Source organism: Mobula birostris, chromosome 3, assembly GCF_030028105.1.
Source record: "Mobula birostris isolate sMobBir1 chromosome 3, sMobBir1.hap1, whole genome shotgun sequence".
NCBI classification, from domain to species: Eukaryota; Metazoa; Chordata; class Chondrichthyes; order Myliobatiformes; family Myliobatidae; genus Mobula; species Mobula birostris.
Window position 1 is genome coordinate 206,363,677 of NC_092372.1, and position 20,195 is coordinate 206,383,871.

General features: G+C 40.0%; 1 protein-coding gene across 2 annotated transcripts in view; it reads left to right on the plus strand.

Moving 5' to 3' along the window:
• Window positions 1–431: 431 nt before the first annotated feature.
• The window catches only part of esyt2b (extended synaptotagmin-like protein 2b), a 193,338-nt gene continuing 173,574 nt past the window's right edge, over window positions 432–20,195 (plus strand). The window contains exon 1 of one of the 2 annotated variants that reach the window (XM_072254027.1): window positions 432–911. In XM_072254027.1, coding sequence (XP_072110128.1) covers window positions 576–911 — 336 coding nt within the window. In that variant the 5' untranslated portion in view covers window positions 432–575. The remainder of the gene's footprint in view (window positions 912–20,195) is intronic. The other variant, XM_072254028.1, reaches the window with a different exon arrangement.

Here is a 20,195-nt window from a genome sequence, read left to right on the forward strand (position 1 = left end):
AATGGAAAATCATCAGCGTTTGATGAGATGTGCCCCAGGCTGTGAAAGGCAGGTGGTCCAATAGATCTATAAATCTTTTTTTCTGGCTACAGGTTGGATGCCATTTTAATGTCGGGCAGCACGTGTAGTTTCTAAATTGGTGGAGGATATTTACAGGACGGTGAATCTGACGTGAGTGGTATTTAATGATTTATTGGGGAGGGGTGTTAAGGCTCCTGTTTGTTGAGCCTCTGCTCACTGACTCCGTCTTCCCCGTGACGTCACGCAGCGAGCCTCCGCGGGACGACGGCGTGACTGCGGCAGGTTTCGGGCGGCGTTGACGGTGTGATGTCATGGCGTCAGACGTAGGTGCGTGGGGAGGGCGGGAGCGCGTCGATAGGTGGGGAGCGAGGCGGTCGCAACCGCAGTGAGCGGTGATCGGGGGCGGCGCTGTTGCCGAGAGGGAGGGAGGGAGCGGGATTGGTGACAGGAACGCCAGAGAGGCTCAGCAATCGGCGGGAGTGTGGCAGCGGCTTTATAAACACGGAGGGAGGCTGACAACGGCTCCAAATTTAACTAGGAAAGAGTAGGCCGGGATGAGCGAGCGGACTGGCGTTGGAGCGGCGGCTGGGGAGATGTATGGGCGACGGAAGAGCAGTGTGGCCGAGGAGCTGCCGCCGCCGATGATCAGCGTGGACGTGGCCAGCATCCTTGTGCAGTTTGCCAAGACTTTTGTGATTATCTTCCCGGTTTACGTGCTGGGCTACCTGGGGCTGAGCTTCAGCTGGGTCCTGATCGGGCTGGTCGTCTTCTTCTGGTGGCGGAGGAACCGTGGCAAGAAGCGCTCCCGCCTGTACAGGGCGCTGGCATTCCTGGAACATGAAGAGAAGCCCTTCAAGAGTGCTATCTCCAGCTCCGACCTGCCGGCGTGGGTGCGTATGGCCGCATCCCTGTACCTTCTCCCTCTGCCTCCTGTTGCCCTTTCCCTCTATCCCTCTACATCTGTTACGACAGAACCCACCAATATACACTCTGCACTTGGAAATATACTAGAGCCTTTATTTGTGCGGTAGAGTTTAAAAATCAGGTTTTCCATCTGGTATCTTTAGTGTTGCCCGAAGTGTTTTCCTTTTGTTTTGCAGCTGGGTGATTTCTGTTAAGTTAGCTTGGACCTCAACGAAGGCAAGAATAGAGGCTACTTCTCGCACGCTGGTATAGGGCAGTCGTTGAGTGAAATCTATTCTTTTAAATTGTAAACAAATGGGACCATCTCGGCACACTGCTGTGTCAAAGTGTAGATGATTTGTAATTTGTAACGTATTGCACTCAATACTTAGGTATTTAGTAAACGAATATCTAAGCACCTTAGTAAACGAATATCTAAGCACCCTTGAGTTTGACCGTCTGAAATTGTAGTAGTGGTTTTGACAGTTCATTGACATAACGCATTCAGTGCTAGAAAATGTTCATGCACCAGGCTCACATTAATATCATGGTGACTGAGTGTAACCTTAAAAAACTTTCCCCTCCCTTTGTCCTTACACTCAATCCCATGGTAAACATATCTAAAGTTCGATTTTTGTTATTTTTTACACGTTAATAGCTTCCAAGTTGTTGGACTGATTTATTTTAATAGGCTGGGATGTTGCCTTATGTACCTGACATTTGTGTAGAAATATTCATAGAAGATATAATGGGGTGAAATTGGACTGGTGATGTTTACTTGACTGCAAATGTAATGCAGAGTATATTTTCTATTTTGTTTATTTCACACACCCTGGCACTGGTAGCAGTATCAAATGCCAATACACCGTCTTTTGATTAATGGACATGTGAACGAAGTTTAATCAAATAGGACTATGTGCGATATGTGGTGTACATTCACGTATGAGCTAAGAAAAGTAATATTTTAGGCTTGAGAAATCTTTTCTTCAAGATTCATTCAAATGTAATGAATCTATAACTTTGTAGAGACATAAGAGTGCAAAAGCTAGGTAAATGGCTAGTTAGACCTTGGCTTGAGTATTGTGCATGATGCTGTTCAGTATCTTTTGAATACAATGTCTGTCAGGATGCATATTCAGACCAGCAGGACACTAGACCTCAGTTACAAACAAAAACTTGGATTGTTTTCGCTGGGTCAGAGAAAATGATCTGAGAGAACATGGCATCGTAGTGTTTTAGCACAACAGCTGGGGGCATTCTGGAGTTCAGTGTTCAATTCCAGTGCTGTCTGTATGGGATTCCTATATGTCCTCCCTGTGGAATGCCTGGGTTTTCCCCAGGTGCTCAGGTGTCCTCTCTCAGTCCATATTCTTCCCTGGTAGGTTAATCCATCATTGAAAATTGTCCCATGATTAGATTAGGGTTAATCGGGTTTGTGGGATTTGCTGGGGCAGCATGGCTGGAAGGGCCAATAGGGCCTACTCTGCGCTGTATAGTTAAATAAATTAAATAAAAATCAAGGGAGGTTTGCCAAAGGATCTAATCCAGCGGAAAAGAACCAATAATCAATATTTAGCAGAAGAGTTGATAAAACAACGGACATAGATTTAATATAATTGTCCAACGAATCAGAGGAGGATAAGGGTTTTTTATCTTACACAATGTCATTATCTGAGATGTACTGCCTGATGAGAGGCAGATATATAGCAGCATCTATCATGAGTGTTGAGTTTTAAAGGCTATAGGAAAGAGGCAAAAATGCAGAATAAGTTCAATGACACCTTTTAGAGAACTGGTGAGGGAACAGTAGTCCAGAAGGTTGCATGTTGTATTGCTTGTTGATTTCAAAAACAGGTGTAGAGTGTTATTGCATTTTATACTTAAAATTGACTCAGAAATTGGAATATGGTGTTTTGTAGTTGGAGTGAAGACCTTGCACTTTATATTTATGTAACTATCTAACTTTCCTTTTGAGTTACTTTATACTTCAGGCATTTCACTTTTATGCTGGCTGATGGTGATACTGTGCACATAGGCTTTTGCTATGTTCTTTTGACTTCATCGTGGATCTTAAATGCAAAAATTATTTTTGCATCTGTCTCTTAACCAGTGGATTCCAGTTAATTGGGACACATTGAATGTAGTACATTCTGGCCCGATTAAGCAGCTGTCCCAATTAACTAAAATTTCATGGAAGTAATAAAACAAAGGTATAAAAATACAAACTACCATCTAACTGAGTAACAAATTATATATTTAAATGAAGTGTGGAACAAATTAGAACACTACCAATGCTACTACAGTACTGTAAAACTGTGTAGTAGTTCCTAATCGTTATCAATGGAGGAGTTCATCCAGTGTACGCTGCCATGTTCTTTTGATTGACTGTAAACGAACAAAATCAGTGCAGATATGGGCTGTGTTCATACAATGCTTTTGACGATTGCATCCTCCAAATCTTCATTTCCATTGTAACATTCAAGACAATTAGCAATACCTTAATTCTTTGTAGTTCCTTACTTGTTGAAGTAGTGAAGTGATTTAATTTTCACTCCCGGCCCTTTTCTGACATCTACAAGCTTGAGTGCTTGAAACCGCAGTCAGCAAACCATTTCTGAATTGTTTTAATGCTTATTTCTCGCCAACTATCATTGACAAAAATTACTGCGTTTTGAACACAAACACAAGAAAGTAAATCTATTTAAAAGCTGTTTGCTCTAAGCACAGTGTAGTGTCTAACGGCCACAGAAGTATGTGTGACTGATGCTGGTTAGAAACCATTCGGCAGCAGTCTCCTGCCCAAATTAAGTGGCATAGTTTTCCAAATAAACTAAGGGAATCCCAGCAATTTTCTTGAATTGTTTTTGTTCTGTAACAGTTGTCTCAAATTAAAGACTGCCCTGATTAACTGATGGCTCAATTTGAACTTTTTTTTACTGTGTTCATGGCCTGTTCTTCATCAAGTTATGGTATTGCTTGCACTGTTGTGACTATATGTTATAATTATGTGGTTTTTGTCAGTTTTTCAGTCTTGGTCTGTCCTGTGTTTCTGTGATATCACACCAGAGGAATATTGTATCATTTCTTAATGCATGCATTACTAAATGCCAGTAAAAGAGGACTGCGTGTCCTCATAATCTAATCTTTTCTAATTATTTTTCTACTTGGTTCAGGAGCAGTTTAAATAATTTTCTTTGAAATCCATTGAAAACAAGTGTTCCCTTTGAACTTCTGTTAACATGGAGGTTTGCTGCTTTCTATATTTAATTTTAAATGTTGGTACTCTCAGTGTAGTAAAACTTAATAATCCAGCATCCTATTGTTTAGAAATCATCTGGTTCACCTCACTAGTTGGGAGTTCGGGTTGCAGGTTGTGTGTTACAGGTAGAATCTGGGTTGGAGCCTGTAATGTCTGGGGCGAGGAATGTGGATGAGTTTGTGACCGGAGCAGGGGTCTGTGTTGTTGCTATATTTCCCATTCCCTTTAAACTCATGGGGTAAACTGGAAATTTTATTTAACTTCTGTGTAATACATGAAATACAGTAAAATGTGCTAGTCAGTGGATTGAATGATCGAAGCAGGTACATTAACAACATTTAAAAAGCACTTAGCTACTTAACTAGTAAATACTCTAAACTTTCGAGTGAGATGAGCCAAACGCACTTAATTAGGATTATTATAGATGACAATTTTGCGGACATGTACCATTTGGGCCGAAGGGCTTATTATGTGCTGTATTACTCTCTGACTCTAATATTGTAAAATTTTTTAAAATTCGCTTGCTTTGAGGTTATACAGCAAAGTAGTACAATAAATTTTCTAGTGAACTTGTTAAGTTTCAGGGGAGTGCAGAAAACAAAACTAGAGTGTGGACAACAGGGTCCCAGTGAGCCAGAAAAAAACTATTTCTGAACATTTATAGGTAGTAGCTTTTTCAAATCATAAGAGCTGTACAGCAAAGAAACTAAGTCCATGTTGACTTTTGCGTAGCTCTTTTCAGTAATCCCATTATTTTTCCCAGATTCCTATCAACTCCCTTCAGATTCTGTCACTCACCTGTGCATTGGGAGCAATTTATAGTGGCAAGTTAATCTTCCAGTCTATGTGTTTTTGGGAGACGTCAGCAAACTGGAGCAACCAGGGAAGGTCACATGCAAAACTTGTAAACTCCTATAGACAACCCAAGTTTTGGATTATGCATGTCTTACTGGAGTGTTTAGGTAGCAGCTCTGCTAGATGTGCCATTGATTGCCACCCTGGATTTTTGAATAAATATTTTTGGATGTAAGCAGACCTAAAAAGACTTGCACAGTACTCCAGAATACTGGATTTACTCTACCAAATTTATTAAAATTTCAAAGGTGCTGGATTATTGAGAGTTTTACTGTACTTTGAATAGAAGCATAACTACGAAAATAAGTAAGATGAAATTATATACAGGCATCACTGAGTTTTGGGGTGGGGGTTGGTGTGTGGTGAGTGAGGTGTTTCTAGAAAATAGGATGTATTGTATTATTGTGATTTATTTAACCCCCCCCCCCCCCCGCCCCAGTAATGTGAAACTACATTAATTACATGTGCATCAAGTAACACAAGTTAGGGGAAAATTGTGTTGGTTTATTTTCTTGTTACACAAGTTCAGTGAAATCAAGTTTTATTTCTTTAATCTCAATTTTTGGTTAGTGATTTGTGAATTCTATAAGGGTGAGTTTTCTTAAATGAATGGTGGTAATGCCGGGCTCACCTATACTATTTGGAGTTATCACCTGGATTTTGTAATATTTTGTGATCTTTTATTGCTATTAACTTTGAGCACAAATATTTACGTTAATTTTTCCTCTGTGCCTTAATACTGATGGACACCAGATGACTAAAGAATGTTACATTAACTTTGCCGGCATTGTTTAGAGTTGTTCATCAGATTATTAGCAATTACAATCTCAATCTTTGCCTGTTGTGATTAATTGGTATACAAGTTTGTTTTGACCTAGTGAGTGTGTGTTATTTGTGTAAGATTCCCATATAATGCTAGTAATGTACTAATTTTGTGATTGGGAATGAAATAATGCAAAAGGGAAACAGCCTACATTTGTGTAACTTAGAAGTTACAAGTTGTGCAGCACAACATGAAGGAGATTTCTCACAATTTCTCCTTTGGCTCCTTCTATCTTCAAACCAAAAATGTAGCCACGGGCACAAGCATGGATCTTGGGTAGCCTTTTCGTCGGCTACGTAGTTCCAAAGCTACACAGATTTTGCTCCCCAACTCTTCCTACGCTACATCGACGACTGCATTGGTGTTGCATCCTGCACCCACGCTGAGCTAGTCAATTTCATCAACTTTACCTCCAACTTCCACCCTGCCCTCTTATTTACCTGGTCTACTTCTGACACCTTTCTCCCCTTTCTCCGTCTCTCTCCATTTCTGGTGCCAGTCTATCTATTGATCTCTTTTATAAACCCACTGACTAGTACAGCTATCTTTATTATATCTCTTCCTACCCTGTCATTTGTAAAAATACTGTTCCCTTTTCTCATTTCCTCCATCTCTGCCACATCTGTTCTCAGGATGAGGCTTTTCGTTCCAGAATAACTGAGGTGTTCTCCAGCTTCAAAGAAAGGGGCTTCTGTTCCTCCAACATCAATGGTGCCCTCACCTGCATCCCTTCCATTTCGTGCATGTTTGTGCTCACCCCATCCTCCTGCCATCCAACCAGGGATAGGGTTCCTCTTTTCCTCGCCTACCACCCTACCAGCCTCTCCATCCAGCACATAATTCTCCATAACTTCTGCCATCTCCAACAGAATCTGACCACCAAGCACATCTTTCCCTCTTTCCCCACCCCCCCACCCCACACACACTTTACACTTTCTGGAGGGATCTAGAACTCTCTTGTCCACTCACCCCTCCCTGCTGATCTCCCTCCTGGCAGCTATCATTGCAAGTGTAACAAGTGCTACACTTGTCTGTATGCCTCCTCCCTCACTAGCATTCAGGCACCCAAACAGTCCTTCCAGGTGAGGCAACACTTCACCTGTGAGTCTCTTGGGGTCTTCTACTGTATCTGGTACTCCAGGTGTGGCCTCCTGTATATTTGTGAGACCCGACGTAGGATGGGAGACTGCTTCGCTGAGCATCTTCGCTCTATCTGAGTAGCCTCCAACCTGATGATGGCATTACCATCAATTTCTTGAACGTCTGGTAATTGCCCCCCCCGCCCACCGTTTCCCATTCTTGTTTCCCTCTCACACCTTCTTTTCTTACTTACCCATCACATCCCTCTGATGCTCTTTCCCCTTCCCTTTCTTCCACAGTCTTCTGTCCTCTCCTATCAGGTTCCCTGTCCTCCAGCCCTTTATCTTTTTCACCAATCAACTTCCCAGCTTTGCACTTCACCCCTCCCCTTCTCCCGGTTTCATCCATCACCTACCTCCTTATACTTGCTTCTCTCCCTCCACTTTCTTATTTTGACTTCTCTTTCTTTCCAGTCCTGATGAAGGGTCTCAGCTGAAAAGTCAGCTACTTATTCCCATTCATAGAGGCTATTCTGTCTGACCTATTGGGCTCCTCTAGTACATTGTGTGTATTGGAGGAGATTTGGGGTTGTAATTTGGTAAAATGTAGATTTAGATTGTGCTGCTTTAATCAATGGATTATGAAAAGAGGTGCAATCACTCTGTGACTGAAATACGCATCTGTTTCAATACTCAAATAGAAATTGTGATGGAAGGTTACCAAATGAGTTGTTAACTCTTTACAGATGCTGCTTGACCTGTTGAGTATTCTAAATATTCGGTTTTCATTTAGCACTATTTAGCTCTTTCACATCTGACCTACTTTCCATAAACTTGAAAATGATTGCTATTATTCTCTCAAACTAAATCCTGTTAATTCATTACCAGTGTTCTGGCTGGCATGGCTTTTTGGCTTGGCACAGATTCAAGTAAAAAAGATGTACATCTTTGTTCCAATGTTTATTCATGGTGCCTCTTCTCTTGCTTTCTATCCCACTACTACAAAACTATCGAACCTTTGACCTATTGCACATCCTTGATTTTAATTTCTTTGTCTGGGCTTCCAGTGGGCTTGTGGACAACAGACCTCTGACTTTCCCAGTGGACTTCAGACTTTAGGCCTAAAGCTTCAGTCATTGGGCTTTGACTTACAGACTTGTGATTGACCTTTGGTCTTGACAGCAGGACTATCCAATGGCTGGACCTCAAACTCAAGGCCACAAACTCCAGACTTGCTGAGTTGTATACCTAAGGTGTCACTGGCTCTTGTGCCCTCTGCTTGCATGTCCCTCCAATCCTGGGACCCACTGACCTACAGGAACTCGCTGACACAGTGGATCACCAGCCATTGTCCTGGCTAGTCCACGTCCACAGCACTTGTTAGCCCAATTACATGGATGTCCTTCATCCCATGGCCTTCAAATGTGGATCCAAGGTGCAGACTCTGAATATTCTTCATCACCTGTCCATGTTGCTGGCCTTTGAGCATGGAGTAGAGGCTTAGACTCTGGCCTGACCTCCAATCCACCCCCCCCCCCACACACACCCCTGTTCCTAAACTCTAACCTGACCCCTACCTTCTTTCTATCTCCAAAATCATCCCTGCAAACTTTAAAAAAAACAACTACTAAATCTGAGCCACTGTATCTTGACACCATCTTGACAGGAAGATGGTGTTGAGTTGCACCATCTTGACATGAGAACTCGTGTTCTGATTTTATTTTTTTATTTTCATTTGCACAGTTTGTCTTTTGCACATTGGTTGTTTGTCACTCTGTCTATGTATAGTTTTTTAAAATAAAATACTATTGTATTTCTTTTCTCTTGTAAATGCCTGCAAGAAAATGAATCTCAAGGTAGTAACGTGTAATTTTGATAATAACTTTACTCTGAACTATTGAACTTTGAACAGTTTGTCTTTTCACCAACTTTCATTACTTGATCCATGGTTGGGTGACAAGGCTTTGTGTTATGGAAAATCGCAGTAAGGAAAGTTTTCTCTGAATGAAACTACCCCTCCCCACAATGCAGGTGTTGCCAATATAGATAACAATGAACAAAATGACTGCTACTTAAGGCACTATTCTTGGAATTTCTGTAATGTTATGTTTGAGAAATTATAAGTAATTAATGTCATGCTTGTTGAATATGCCTTTGTAGAATGAAGACTTGATGAATGGAGAAAGTTGTAGAAATATTAGGCATGATATATTTTACTGCCTATTGACCAGAGTATTATCTCTTCACTGATTATAGCTTTGTTTTTGAATTTCATTAAGTTGTAAAGCACAGTTTTCATTCACTTGCAGTTTTTCTCACAGAAAGGAATCGTATCAATTATGTTTCTTGCACTATGCATGGTTGAGATTTCCAGTAAGTAATCACAAAGTGCACTTTGGAATAGGTCATTGAGATCCAATTAGACTGGAAACAAAAGTCTGTTTTGGATTGTATCACTGTGTTTTATGTTCCTGGTGATCTAGCTAGTACTTGTGTTAATTAAGTTGTACTCCAAGATCCTGTATAAATTTTCAAAACAGATTGAATTATCTTCCAAAGCGTTGTCATTTTCTCCATCACTTACAGTTATTTAAGAATTAAAAGATTTGTGTTCCGGTCATTTAAACAATTGTGAAATTCTACATACCAGCAATATTAAAAAGCAGCCATCAACTCTTGCAAGAGTTATCAGATTTTATAAAATTATTTCATAAGATATGAATGTGGCTAGCAAGGTGTAGTTGCCCCTGGCATGTGATTTGAGAGTCTACCTCCTTGATGATATGGAGTCCATATGGGCCAGGGTAAGAAAACATGGCAAATTTATTTCACTGAAGGATATTAGTGAAGGATTTTTGAGAGTCATGGACATGATTACTTATGATTTTTTTTAACTGCCATGGTTATGCATTTATGTGGAATCAAGATTAAGGGTTTTTAGATGTTAGGTCAATAATAAAATTATCTAGCTATTGTACCTCAAACTACTACATCAAACTGTGTGCCCTGTCTTTGTTTCTTAGAATGAAGTCTAGGACATGATGCCAACTTCACAAAAGATTTGGCAAAAAAGGAAAATAAGCAAAAGGTTTCTGACAGATTTCTTTTCCTTAGCGATCCTCATCAATAAATTAAAAGTAAACTGTTTAATTAGCCTGAAATCTTGGTATTTTAGTTTAGAAGACGAAGTGGGAGAGAAGAGAAAAAAGTCAAATTTTATATCTGAGAAAAAGGGAACCCAAATATTTCTACTAGTGGCTAAATTGAAATTCACTGCATTCTTTGAAGGTTTTTGTCTTCCACTAAAGAACAGAAACAATTGTAACCAGATGTTTCTTTGAAGGCAGGAACAATGTGGCAGAATTCTGAATATGTTTAAGTGAAACTAATTAATATTTAAAACTTGATTTATTATATGGTGTGTAAAGATGGGGGCTCCCCCCATTTTAAGTGAATTTTGCAGGAGTACCATTGAGAGTGTCATGACAAGCTGCGTCTCCTCTGGTATGGGAGCAGCCGAGGCATCAGGCCGCAAGTTCCTACAAGGGACTGTGAGAATGGCTTTGAGGATCATAGGAGTCTCCCTACCATCCATGGGGGACATTTATCAGGAGTGCTGCATTCGCAGGGCCCTTATTATTATCAAAGATACCACCCATCCATCCAGCATCCTCTTTGGCTCTCTACCATCGGGCATATAAAAACAAGAACAGTCAAAATAGGAAGCAGTTTCTTCCCTCAGCCCATTAGGCTTCTGTGAACTCCCTGCCGCATCACATTTGAAGTGTCACCAGTTAATCTGTTCTGTACCTTACAATATTTAATTAATGCAGTTTACTTGTGTGTAATTCATTTGTAGATTTTATCCTTACTTTCCTAAGTTATTGTGTGTCATATGTGTGTTATGTGTAGTACATAATGTTTTACATCCTGGTTTGGTGAAACATCGTCCTGGTTGACGGTATACATGTATATAGTTAAATGACAATCAACTTGACCCACGTCTTATGGTCTTATCGAGAAGGCAGGTGCATGGGGTTGGGTGGGGTCTGGGATCAACCATTTGATGGAATGGCAGAGCAGACTCGATGGGCTGAATGGCCTAGTTCTGCACCTATGTCTTGTGGTCTTATGGACTTGACTTTTACACTGCTTCATAACTTTCCACTTCAAATATCGATTATTGGTTTGATAAAGTTTGTTATTTGTTTGTCAATTATTTGGGTATTTTTAGTTGTTGCATTAAATTAGTCAGTTCTTCAGGCTGAGCACCATTGTTTTCTTTCTTTGCAATATTTATGTACATACAGGAAGATCTACAGCTGGTAAAGTTTAACCTGTTAGAAATAGCCATTTCTTTTTGTTAGACAGAACAAAGGAAAACAATAAACAAATTTTAATGGAGCTGTTTTTAGCGAGACTACAGGAAATGAGTCGGTGGTTTGAGTTCTTGAGTGTTTGTGGTAGCTGGATGAGTTGAGAAGTATCTTAAATGTCTATGGAATCTTTGGACTTTAGCTACAAATCTACGCCTTGGTAAACTTTTTTGCAGTGATAGGTTAGTAAAGGGATTAAGCCCTTTACAAGTAACTTTCAGAGAAGCCGCGTGGGAGGAGAGAAAACTTTCAGAGAAGCCGCGTGGGAGGAGAGAAAACTTCTAGAAATGAAGTGGAAGCAGATTGATAATAACTTTCCAAAGGGAATTGAATAACCAATACAAGCTATATGGCAGTATGTCCAAGTCCGTTTAAGAGGCAGATAGTTATACACTGGTCAATATATAGACATCTGGTACTTGATCTATACTCGGAGTACTCTCATTCTGTTTGTATTAAAATTGCTGCCACATGATTTTGAGCATTTACAGATACACCAAGAGTTTTTTTATGGGAAATTTGGAGATTGGCAAAAACTCTTTGATAATGCTTTGGAACTAAACATTTTGCTTCTACAATAAAGCTCTTACTCTAGCAGGGATCGCATATCTTTGACTTTGATACTTCCACAGGAAAAAGAACTCTTGTGGAATTAACTAAGGCTGCCCAGTGTGATACAATCTACAAAACATTTTAAAGCATTTTGTGGAACAGCATGTGAAAGAAGATTACCAAAGAAGATTACTAAAACAGTTTTATGGCAGTTAGCTGTGTGACAATTTTAGTTTAAAAGTACAAAGAAAATTTATTACCAAAGTACATATATGTCCCCATATACAACTCTGAGATTTATTTTCTTGCAGGCATACTCAATAGATCCATAATGGAATAATCAAAATAGTATCAATGAAAGAACTGCACCAACGGGGCATTCAACCAATGTGCAAAATACAACAAACTGCAAACATAAAAAAGAAATAATAATAATAAATAAGCAATAAAATTGAGAGCATGACATGAGTTCTTGAAAGTGAGTCCATAGTTTGTGGGAACATTTTAGTTATGGGGCAAGTGAAGTTTCTATACCAGTCCATGATGCAACCAGTTAATATACTGATAACTGCACATCTATCGAAGTTTGTCAAAGTTTTAGATGCCATGCCTTGCTTTCTTTGTAATTGCACTTCCATCTCCACCTCTGATTCCCCCAATGAGGACTGGCTTGTGGGCCTCTGGTTTCTTCCTCTTGAAGTCAATAATCAGCTCCTTGTTCTTGCTGATGTTGAGTCAGAGGTGATTGTTGTGGCACCACTCAGCCAGATTCTCAGTCTTCAAAGATGCTGATTCGTCACCACCTTTCGTTCGACCAATGACAGTGGTGTCCCCGGCAAACTTAAATATTGCATTGGAGCTGTGCTTAGCCACACAGTCATATGTATACAGTGAATAGAACAGTAGCCTAAGCACTCAGCCTTGTGGTGCACCTATGCTGATGGAGATTGTGGAGGAGATGCTTTTGCAATCCAAACCTACACCAATCCAAATTCTTCACCTGCAAGTGAAGAAATTGAGGATCCAGTTGCACAAGGAGGTATTCAGGCCAAGGTCTTGAAACTTGTTGATTAGTTTTGAGGGGGTGGTAATATTGAATGCCAAGCTGTCGTCAATAAGGAGCATGTTGATGAATGCATCTTTGTTGTTCAGATATTTCAGGGTTGAGTGAAGAGTCAATGAGATGGTATCTCCTGTGGACCTGTTGCTCTGATAGTCAAATTGAAGCAGATCCAAGTCGCGTCTCAGGCAGGAGTTGACATGTTTCAAACGAACCTCTCAGAACACTTCATTGCTGTGGATGTAAGTGCTGCTGAGTGATGGTCATTGAGACAGATTACCATGTTCTTCTTTGGCACTGCTATAATTGAAGCCTGCTTGCAGTAGGTGGATATCTCAGAGTGGTGAAGCGAGAGGTTAAAGATCTCTGAACACTCCAGCCAGTTGATCAGCACAACTCTTTAGTACTCGGCCAAGTACCCCATCTGGGCTGGATGCTTTCTGTGAGTTCACCCTCCTAAAGGATGCTTGCACATCGGCCTCATACTGGAATCACAGGATCATCAGGGGCTGAAGGAGTTTGTGATGGTTCCTCCACGTTTTGATGACCAAAGCAAGCATAGAAGACATTGAACTCAATCTGGAAGCAAAGCCCTGTTGTTGCCTATGTCGCTTTATTTTACCTTATAAGAAGTGATAGCCCTGCCACAACTGTCAAGCATCCTCCATTGATTCAAGTTTAGTTTGGAATTGCTACTTTGCCAGTGAGATGGCTCTCCAGAGATTGTACCTAGATCTCTTGTAACTTTCTTGGTTGCCAGACTTTAATACTTCTGATCTGACTCTCAACAGATTGTGGATCTCATGGTTTGTCCAAGGCTTCTGGTTGGGGAGGACTGAATGATTTTGTGCAGACATACTTGGCTACAACTGTTTTTTATAAAGTCTGTGACAATGATACTGTTTTAATTCAGATCTACAGATGAGTCCTTGAAAATGGTCCAGTCCTCCGACTCAAAGCAATCCCTTAGCTCATCCTCTGTCACCCGTGACCACCACTTTGTTGTCCTAATCTGTCTATTATTCAGTTAATTAATCTGTTAAATTAGACAACCTCTTCTCCTCTATTCTCACCCTGAATACCGGTGTGCCTCAAGGCTGTGTGCTGAGCCCTCTTCTGTACTCCCTTTTCACCTATGACTGCGTACCTGTACATGGTTCAAACTCCATAAACAAGTTCGCAGAGGACACCATGGTGGTTGGCCTGATCAGAGGGGATGACGAGACGGCCTACAGGGACACGTGGTGTGCCGATAACAACCTGGCCCTTAACACCCAGAAGACCAAGGAGATTATTGTGGACTTCAGGCATGCTAGGAGCCACACTCATGTCCCCATCTACATCAACAGAGCTTTAGTGGAGCGTGTATCAAGCTTCAAATTCCTTGGTGTCCACATTTCTGAGGATCTCACCTGGTCCCTGAACTCCTCCATCCTGATCAAAAAGGTGCAACAGCGCCTTTATTTCCTGTGGAGCATCAAGAAAGCTCACATCTGTCCCAGGATACTGTCAGACTTTTACCGCTGTACCAGTGAGAGCATACTCACCAACTGCATCTCAGTGCGGTATGGCAATTGTCCCGTATCAGATCGCAAAGCACTCCTGCGGGTATTGAAAACTGCTCAGTGGATTATCAGTACCCAATTGCCCACCATTGAGAACAGCTACTATAAACACTGCCTGGACAGGGCGAAAAGCATTATCAAGGATGCATCTCACCCTAACCATGGACTTTTTACTCTCCTCCCATCCGGTAGGCGCTACAGGAGCCTCTGCTCCCGCACCAGCAGGCTCAGGAAGAGCTTCTTCCCTGAGGCTGTGACCCTGCTGAACCTCACATCACAGCGCTAAGCAGTATTGCACCCATATTGGACTGTCTCAGTACTTTTATATTTGTATGCTGTAACACTCTTTTTGCAGTTATTTTGTAAGTAATACTATTCTTTTGCACTTCTGGTCAGATGCTAGTTGCATTTCCTTGGCTTTGTATCTGTACTCGGCACAATGACAATGAAGTTGAATCTAACCTAATTGCTCTAGATGGTAATTAATAATTATGCACAGTACTGATTTCAAGAATGCTTTAATTTTAAATTTTGCATATGCTTTTCTTTTTATTATGAGACTAATTGAAACAGTAACAGATCTGAAACTAACTAGACTTTTAATCATATTTCTTGTACTTGGTCTTGTACTCCACAGAGGATATCATGACATTCACTTTTTGGAGCGGATTCCTTTTACATGCTGCACAGTAAAACAGCCAATAATAACACAACAGAGTCTCCAGAGACCACTCACTGATAGACCAAAGGAGGATTTTGCATTTCCCAAATCAGCCATTTAAGTCAGTTTTAATTTAGTTTTGAGATGTGGGTTCAGATTTATCAGCTTTAAGTTGGTGAGCCACTTCATTGAACCGTTATAGTCCTTCTGATGACGGTACTGTCACACAGTTGTTGGGTCAGTGTGTCAATCAGTGTCAGTCAGATAAGCAAAATAGACCTTCAGTTACTACTAAATTATTGTTTTTCATCTGGCTCATGCTGGGTTAAGGACCTCTGGATTCTTCCTGTGGAGGTTCCCCACAAGCAAAAAGTTCAAAGTAAATATTATCGAAGTATGTATATGTCTCCATGTAATAAATCAAACATTATACTTTTCAATAATTTCAAGCAGTGAAGAATGAGCCACTGACAAGATGGCGCTAGTGGCCAACAGCAAAATCCTAGAGACAGCTCACAAGACTACCGGATGCTCTTCTTCTGAACTGTGAACGATTGTAGCTTATAATTTCCTTTTTATGGCTGTATTTTTGAACTGACTAAATGATCTAGAGCATCTGCAATCTCCTGGGGGTCTTGGTGTCGATAAGAGTGGAGAGTGCAGCGACCAGTACTTAATGATGGAACATAAAACTGTGGTCATTTCGATTACCAAATAAAGTGCCATGCAAGATTAAAATTGCCGAGGACGAGAGCGGAAAATGAACAGCCGCCTATGTGCTTTAATACAGGTCTCTTCTCGCCGCTGCCATCAGGCAGAAGGTACAGGGGTCTTGGGTCCCATGGCACTGGGTTTGGGAGCAGCTGCTGCCCTGCAACCATTGGGCTACTGGTGGGGCTTCTCTCACCTGTGGACTCACTTTTGGTGGCTCTGCAGTTCATGTTCCTTGAGTTTTTGTTTATTCTTTTATTATTTGTGCGAGTTACTTAAGGTGCTTCAGCGCTGAGCTGACTCTGTGCCTGTAGACTAATTTTCAGGGTCTCGGCCTGAAACGTCGACTGTACCCCTTCCTAGAGATGCTGCCTGGCCTGCTGCGTTCACCAGTAACTTTGATGTGTGTTACTGTTAAATGTTTTTTATTGTTTGCACAATTTGTTCTTTCTTCACACATTGGGAGTTTGATCTTGTGTGGGTTTTCCTTTAAACAGGTTCTATTATGTTTCTTTGTGGCTGCCTGCAAAAAGACGAAATCTCAAGGTTGTATACTGTAAACATTGATAGTAAATGTACTTTGGACTTTGTTTCCAACCCATTTTCTCTGCTCAGCAACTATTTGTAGTGGATGCAATTTGCAAGAGAATTAATTATAATTTAGTAGGAAAGGGATTATATAATTTCTTAGAAGATAAAATAAACCTGTATAGATTATTTTCAGAGAGGGATTTCACTTTCTTTTGATCTGTGAAGCTGGATTAGAGAGAATTTATTGCAGCTGTCTACAGGATCTGAACAGTGCACTGTTCAGCAGGTTTATTTTAGACACTGGTTCTGTGTGCTCATTAAAATAGAGGTTTTTTAAATTTTACAGACATTGTCAAAAGTATTTGTTTGGTCCATGGACAAACTGATGCACACCAGAGTAACTACTCATGGTGCCAAAACTTCTAATCTTCTCTGGTGAAGTAAAACTTTCAGGAGATCATAACAAAATAATTAAATCTGCATTTAGGGTTATTAAGACATCTAAACGTGTTTATATTCCTCAATCAGCTTGTGCAGTTGATGTAAACTGCATTGAAATAAGCCCTTGCATTTGTGCTGACTGTGCAGTGTTTCAGAGTCATGCAGAGTAATTATACATTTCTTTTAGTTTATTTGGTTATTAAATGCAGTGGTTTGCATTGATGGTGTTAGAAAGGTAATGGAGAAGGGTATGGCATGAACACCAGCTCTTGGAATTGTTTCCCGTGCTTTATGGGGTTCTTTGAAGTTTCTGATTATGAGAAATCAGACAGTCCCTATTCAGTTTCTGTCTTGTAAATTCTAATTAATAGCACTTCTTTTCATTAGGAAATGGCATATTTCAAAGTCGACCAATTGAATAACTGAATGCAAAATGACTCTTGTTTTTTTTTGTTTCCTTTGGTAATGACCATTTAGAAATGGAATCTCTGTATACTGGTTTGTTGTTCCACTTGATTGTATGTAATTTTGGTATGTAATTTGAATGCTATTAGTATAAAGTATCAAGCATGTGCACTGGAAATGTACATGAATCATTATTACATTCTGTGCTCAGATATATGTGTTAACCAACCACTAGCCATGGAAACACTTGTAAAAAAAAATGCTGGATGAGTAGGAGGGAGCAATAAGTGATTTCTTTGTGCTTCTATTACTATTTATTTATTTACTTACTTACTTACTTACTTTTTGTTTTTTTCCCTCTTCCCCTCATTAAGTGCCTGCGCTCAAGCCAATGGCAGTTTTAAACTACTGAGCCCCTCTCACATTGATTTGAAAGAAACAATGTTGGAACTGCAGGAAGAAGACTGTAATTGCTGGAAATTGGAAGTGAAAGAGAATGCTAGGAATACCCAGCAGGCAAGGCATCAACTGTGGAGAGAGTTAATAATACAAATTGATAACTTCATATCACATCTTGCCAGTTCTGATACAATCCAGTGAGGCTGGTTTACTGAATTAAGTGGATTCCAGTTAGTTGGAACCAGTGCATTTTGGCCCAATTAAGTGGCTGCCACAATTAGCAGAAGTTTTATGGAAATAGTTTAAAAATATATCCTCAGATCCTTTATCTCTCTATTGTAAAAAAAAGCCATTATGCATTTCAACATGGAGTACTGTGTGCATTTTAGACCACCACATTAAAGCAAGTCTGTGAAGGCTTTGGCGAGGATGCAAAACAGGTTCTCTTGGATATTGCTTGGCTAAGAGCAAGGGTTCCCAACCTGGGGTCCACAGACCCCTTTGTTAATGGTAAGGCATGGTTGGGAACCTCTAGCTTCATTAGTATTGGCTGTAAGAAGAGGTAGGATAAACTTGGTTTGTTTTCTTTGGAGTATTAGAGACTGAAGTGTAACCAGTAGAAATAGATAGAAAATACATGAGGCAAAGATGCGTAGATATTCCAATACGCAGAGTGGAAATATCAAATAATAATGAGCATGGATTTAAGGTGTGTGGTAGAAAATACAAAGGAGATTTGTGAGGCAGTGTTTTTTTCAGACATAATGCTTGGAATGTACTACCTGGGGAGGTGGTGGAAGTGGATTTAATAGTAATGTTTAAGAGGCATGTAGACAGATGCATGAACAGACAGGAGTGGAGGGATATAGACTGTGAAAGCAGTTTGGATTAGTTTAAATTGATTTCATGGTTGGCAAAGGTATTGTGTTGAACAATCTGTTCTTGTACCATGCTATTCAATGTATCACTTTTATACTTGCCAATGTCTCCAGCATTTGTGATGAATGAATGGTTAAGTTTTCCACATTATATTCTTTATGATTTTTTTTAAAGAAAACTTGCATCTTATAATGCCTTTCTCAACTTTAGTATCCTAAGGCAAATAATGACACTTAAATTGTTGGGAAGTGTGAGGCTTCATTCCTCAAAACTTTTTCACTGGTAAATTGATGATGGTATTTGTGCTGCTTCCCACACTCAAACAAAAGCCTCAAAATGTCATTACTTTTTGTACCAGTTTCCGCTCTTCCCATTGTGATACCGCTGAAATTTTATTTTGGGGATCTTCACAGGTGCTAAATCCCTTCCCCAACTAGCTGGTTTTCTTTCTTTTACTATTCTGCTACAGGTTTGTCAACCTGAAATGCTTAGTCTGCCTTTTTCCACGGATTCTGCCCACCCTGCTGAGTGTTTCCATTGTTATTTGTTCTTATGTCAGATCAAACAACATTCTGCCTGCAGATACCTGCAATAATCAAGTATCCATTGTTCAGAAATCCTGATGGTCCAGCTTCTTGCTTGCTTATTTGTCAGGGGACCAGTGAATGAGTGAATTGTGCAGTCTGGGTTGGGTGATTCAGATTGGGGCCTGGAACACTGAAGGTCAGGATTGTGGGTATATTTGCAGCAGGAACTGGGGTTGTGAGTGTTTGTATATTTTCAGCTCTTTAATTCACTAAGTTCACTAGCAAATTTATTATACTACTGTAAACATCTTTAGAAAGGAGACATACCTTTTGGTATTAATAGATTTTCTAGATATTATTCCTGGTTTAACACCAACGATGCCCACTGATACCAGATTATCAGGTTTCTTGTTCTGATCAGAGAATGGAAGGCTGTGTGGAAGTAGCACAGAAGAGCTCTTGAGGCCTCAGGCAAAGCAGCCATGGTGATACTGAATGATGGGCAGGCTTGACGAGCTAGGTGACTTTCTCCTACTCTTATTTTCTTGTGTTCTGCAAGCATTGTGATAGAGATGAAAGTTCTCAGTTTGTAATCTCCTAAAGTCAGGCATTAAAACTCTATTCTTAAATTCAAATGCAATAACAAATTATTAGCTTTCTGCATCAAAATTTAACATCACTTTATAAGGACTTCAAGATGGCTGAACTTGAACCAATTGTACATCTTGGTGCCAGTTGGAGTGTCCATAGCTCAATGTTTACATCCCAATATTTTAATCTTCAATTTCTTTTGAGAGGAGAGACAAGGAAAACCCTGTGTTTCATTTAATTTATCATATCTTTCCTCTGTGGTTATGCTTATTCTTTTCATATTACATTTAAGAAATGGAATTGTATAATTTCTAATGGCTTCATGCATGAGGAAATTGTATCAATTGTTCTGTAGTCATACTGTATGCTCAAAAAAATAACAGTTGCAAAGCAATAATTGCTGATGGGCAAAATTACATAGATTTTGTTTTTCAGTTTAGAGGTGGTTTTGGAAAAATTGCTTGAACAAAAATATTTTTTGTTAGAAATCTCAACAATACAAACTTGACTTACTCTTTCTATGTGCGAGTGAAAATGTAAAAAAATCCTGTGCAGAT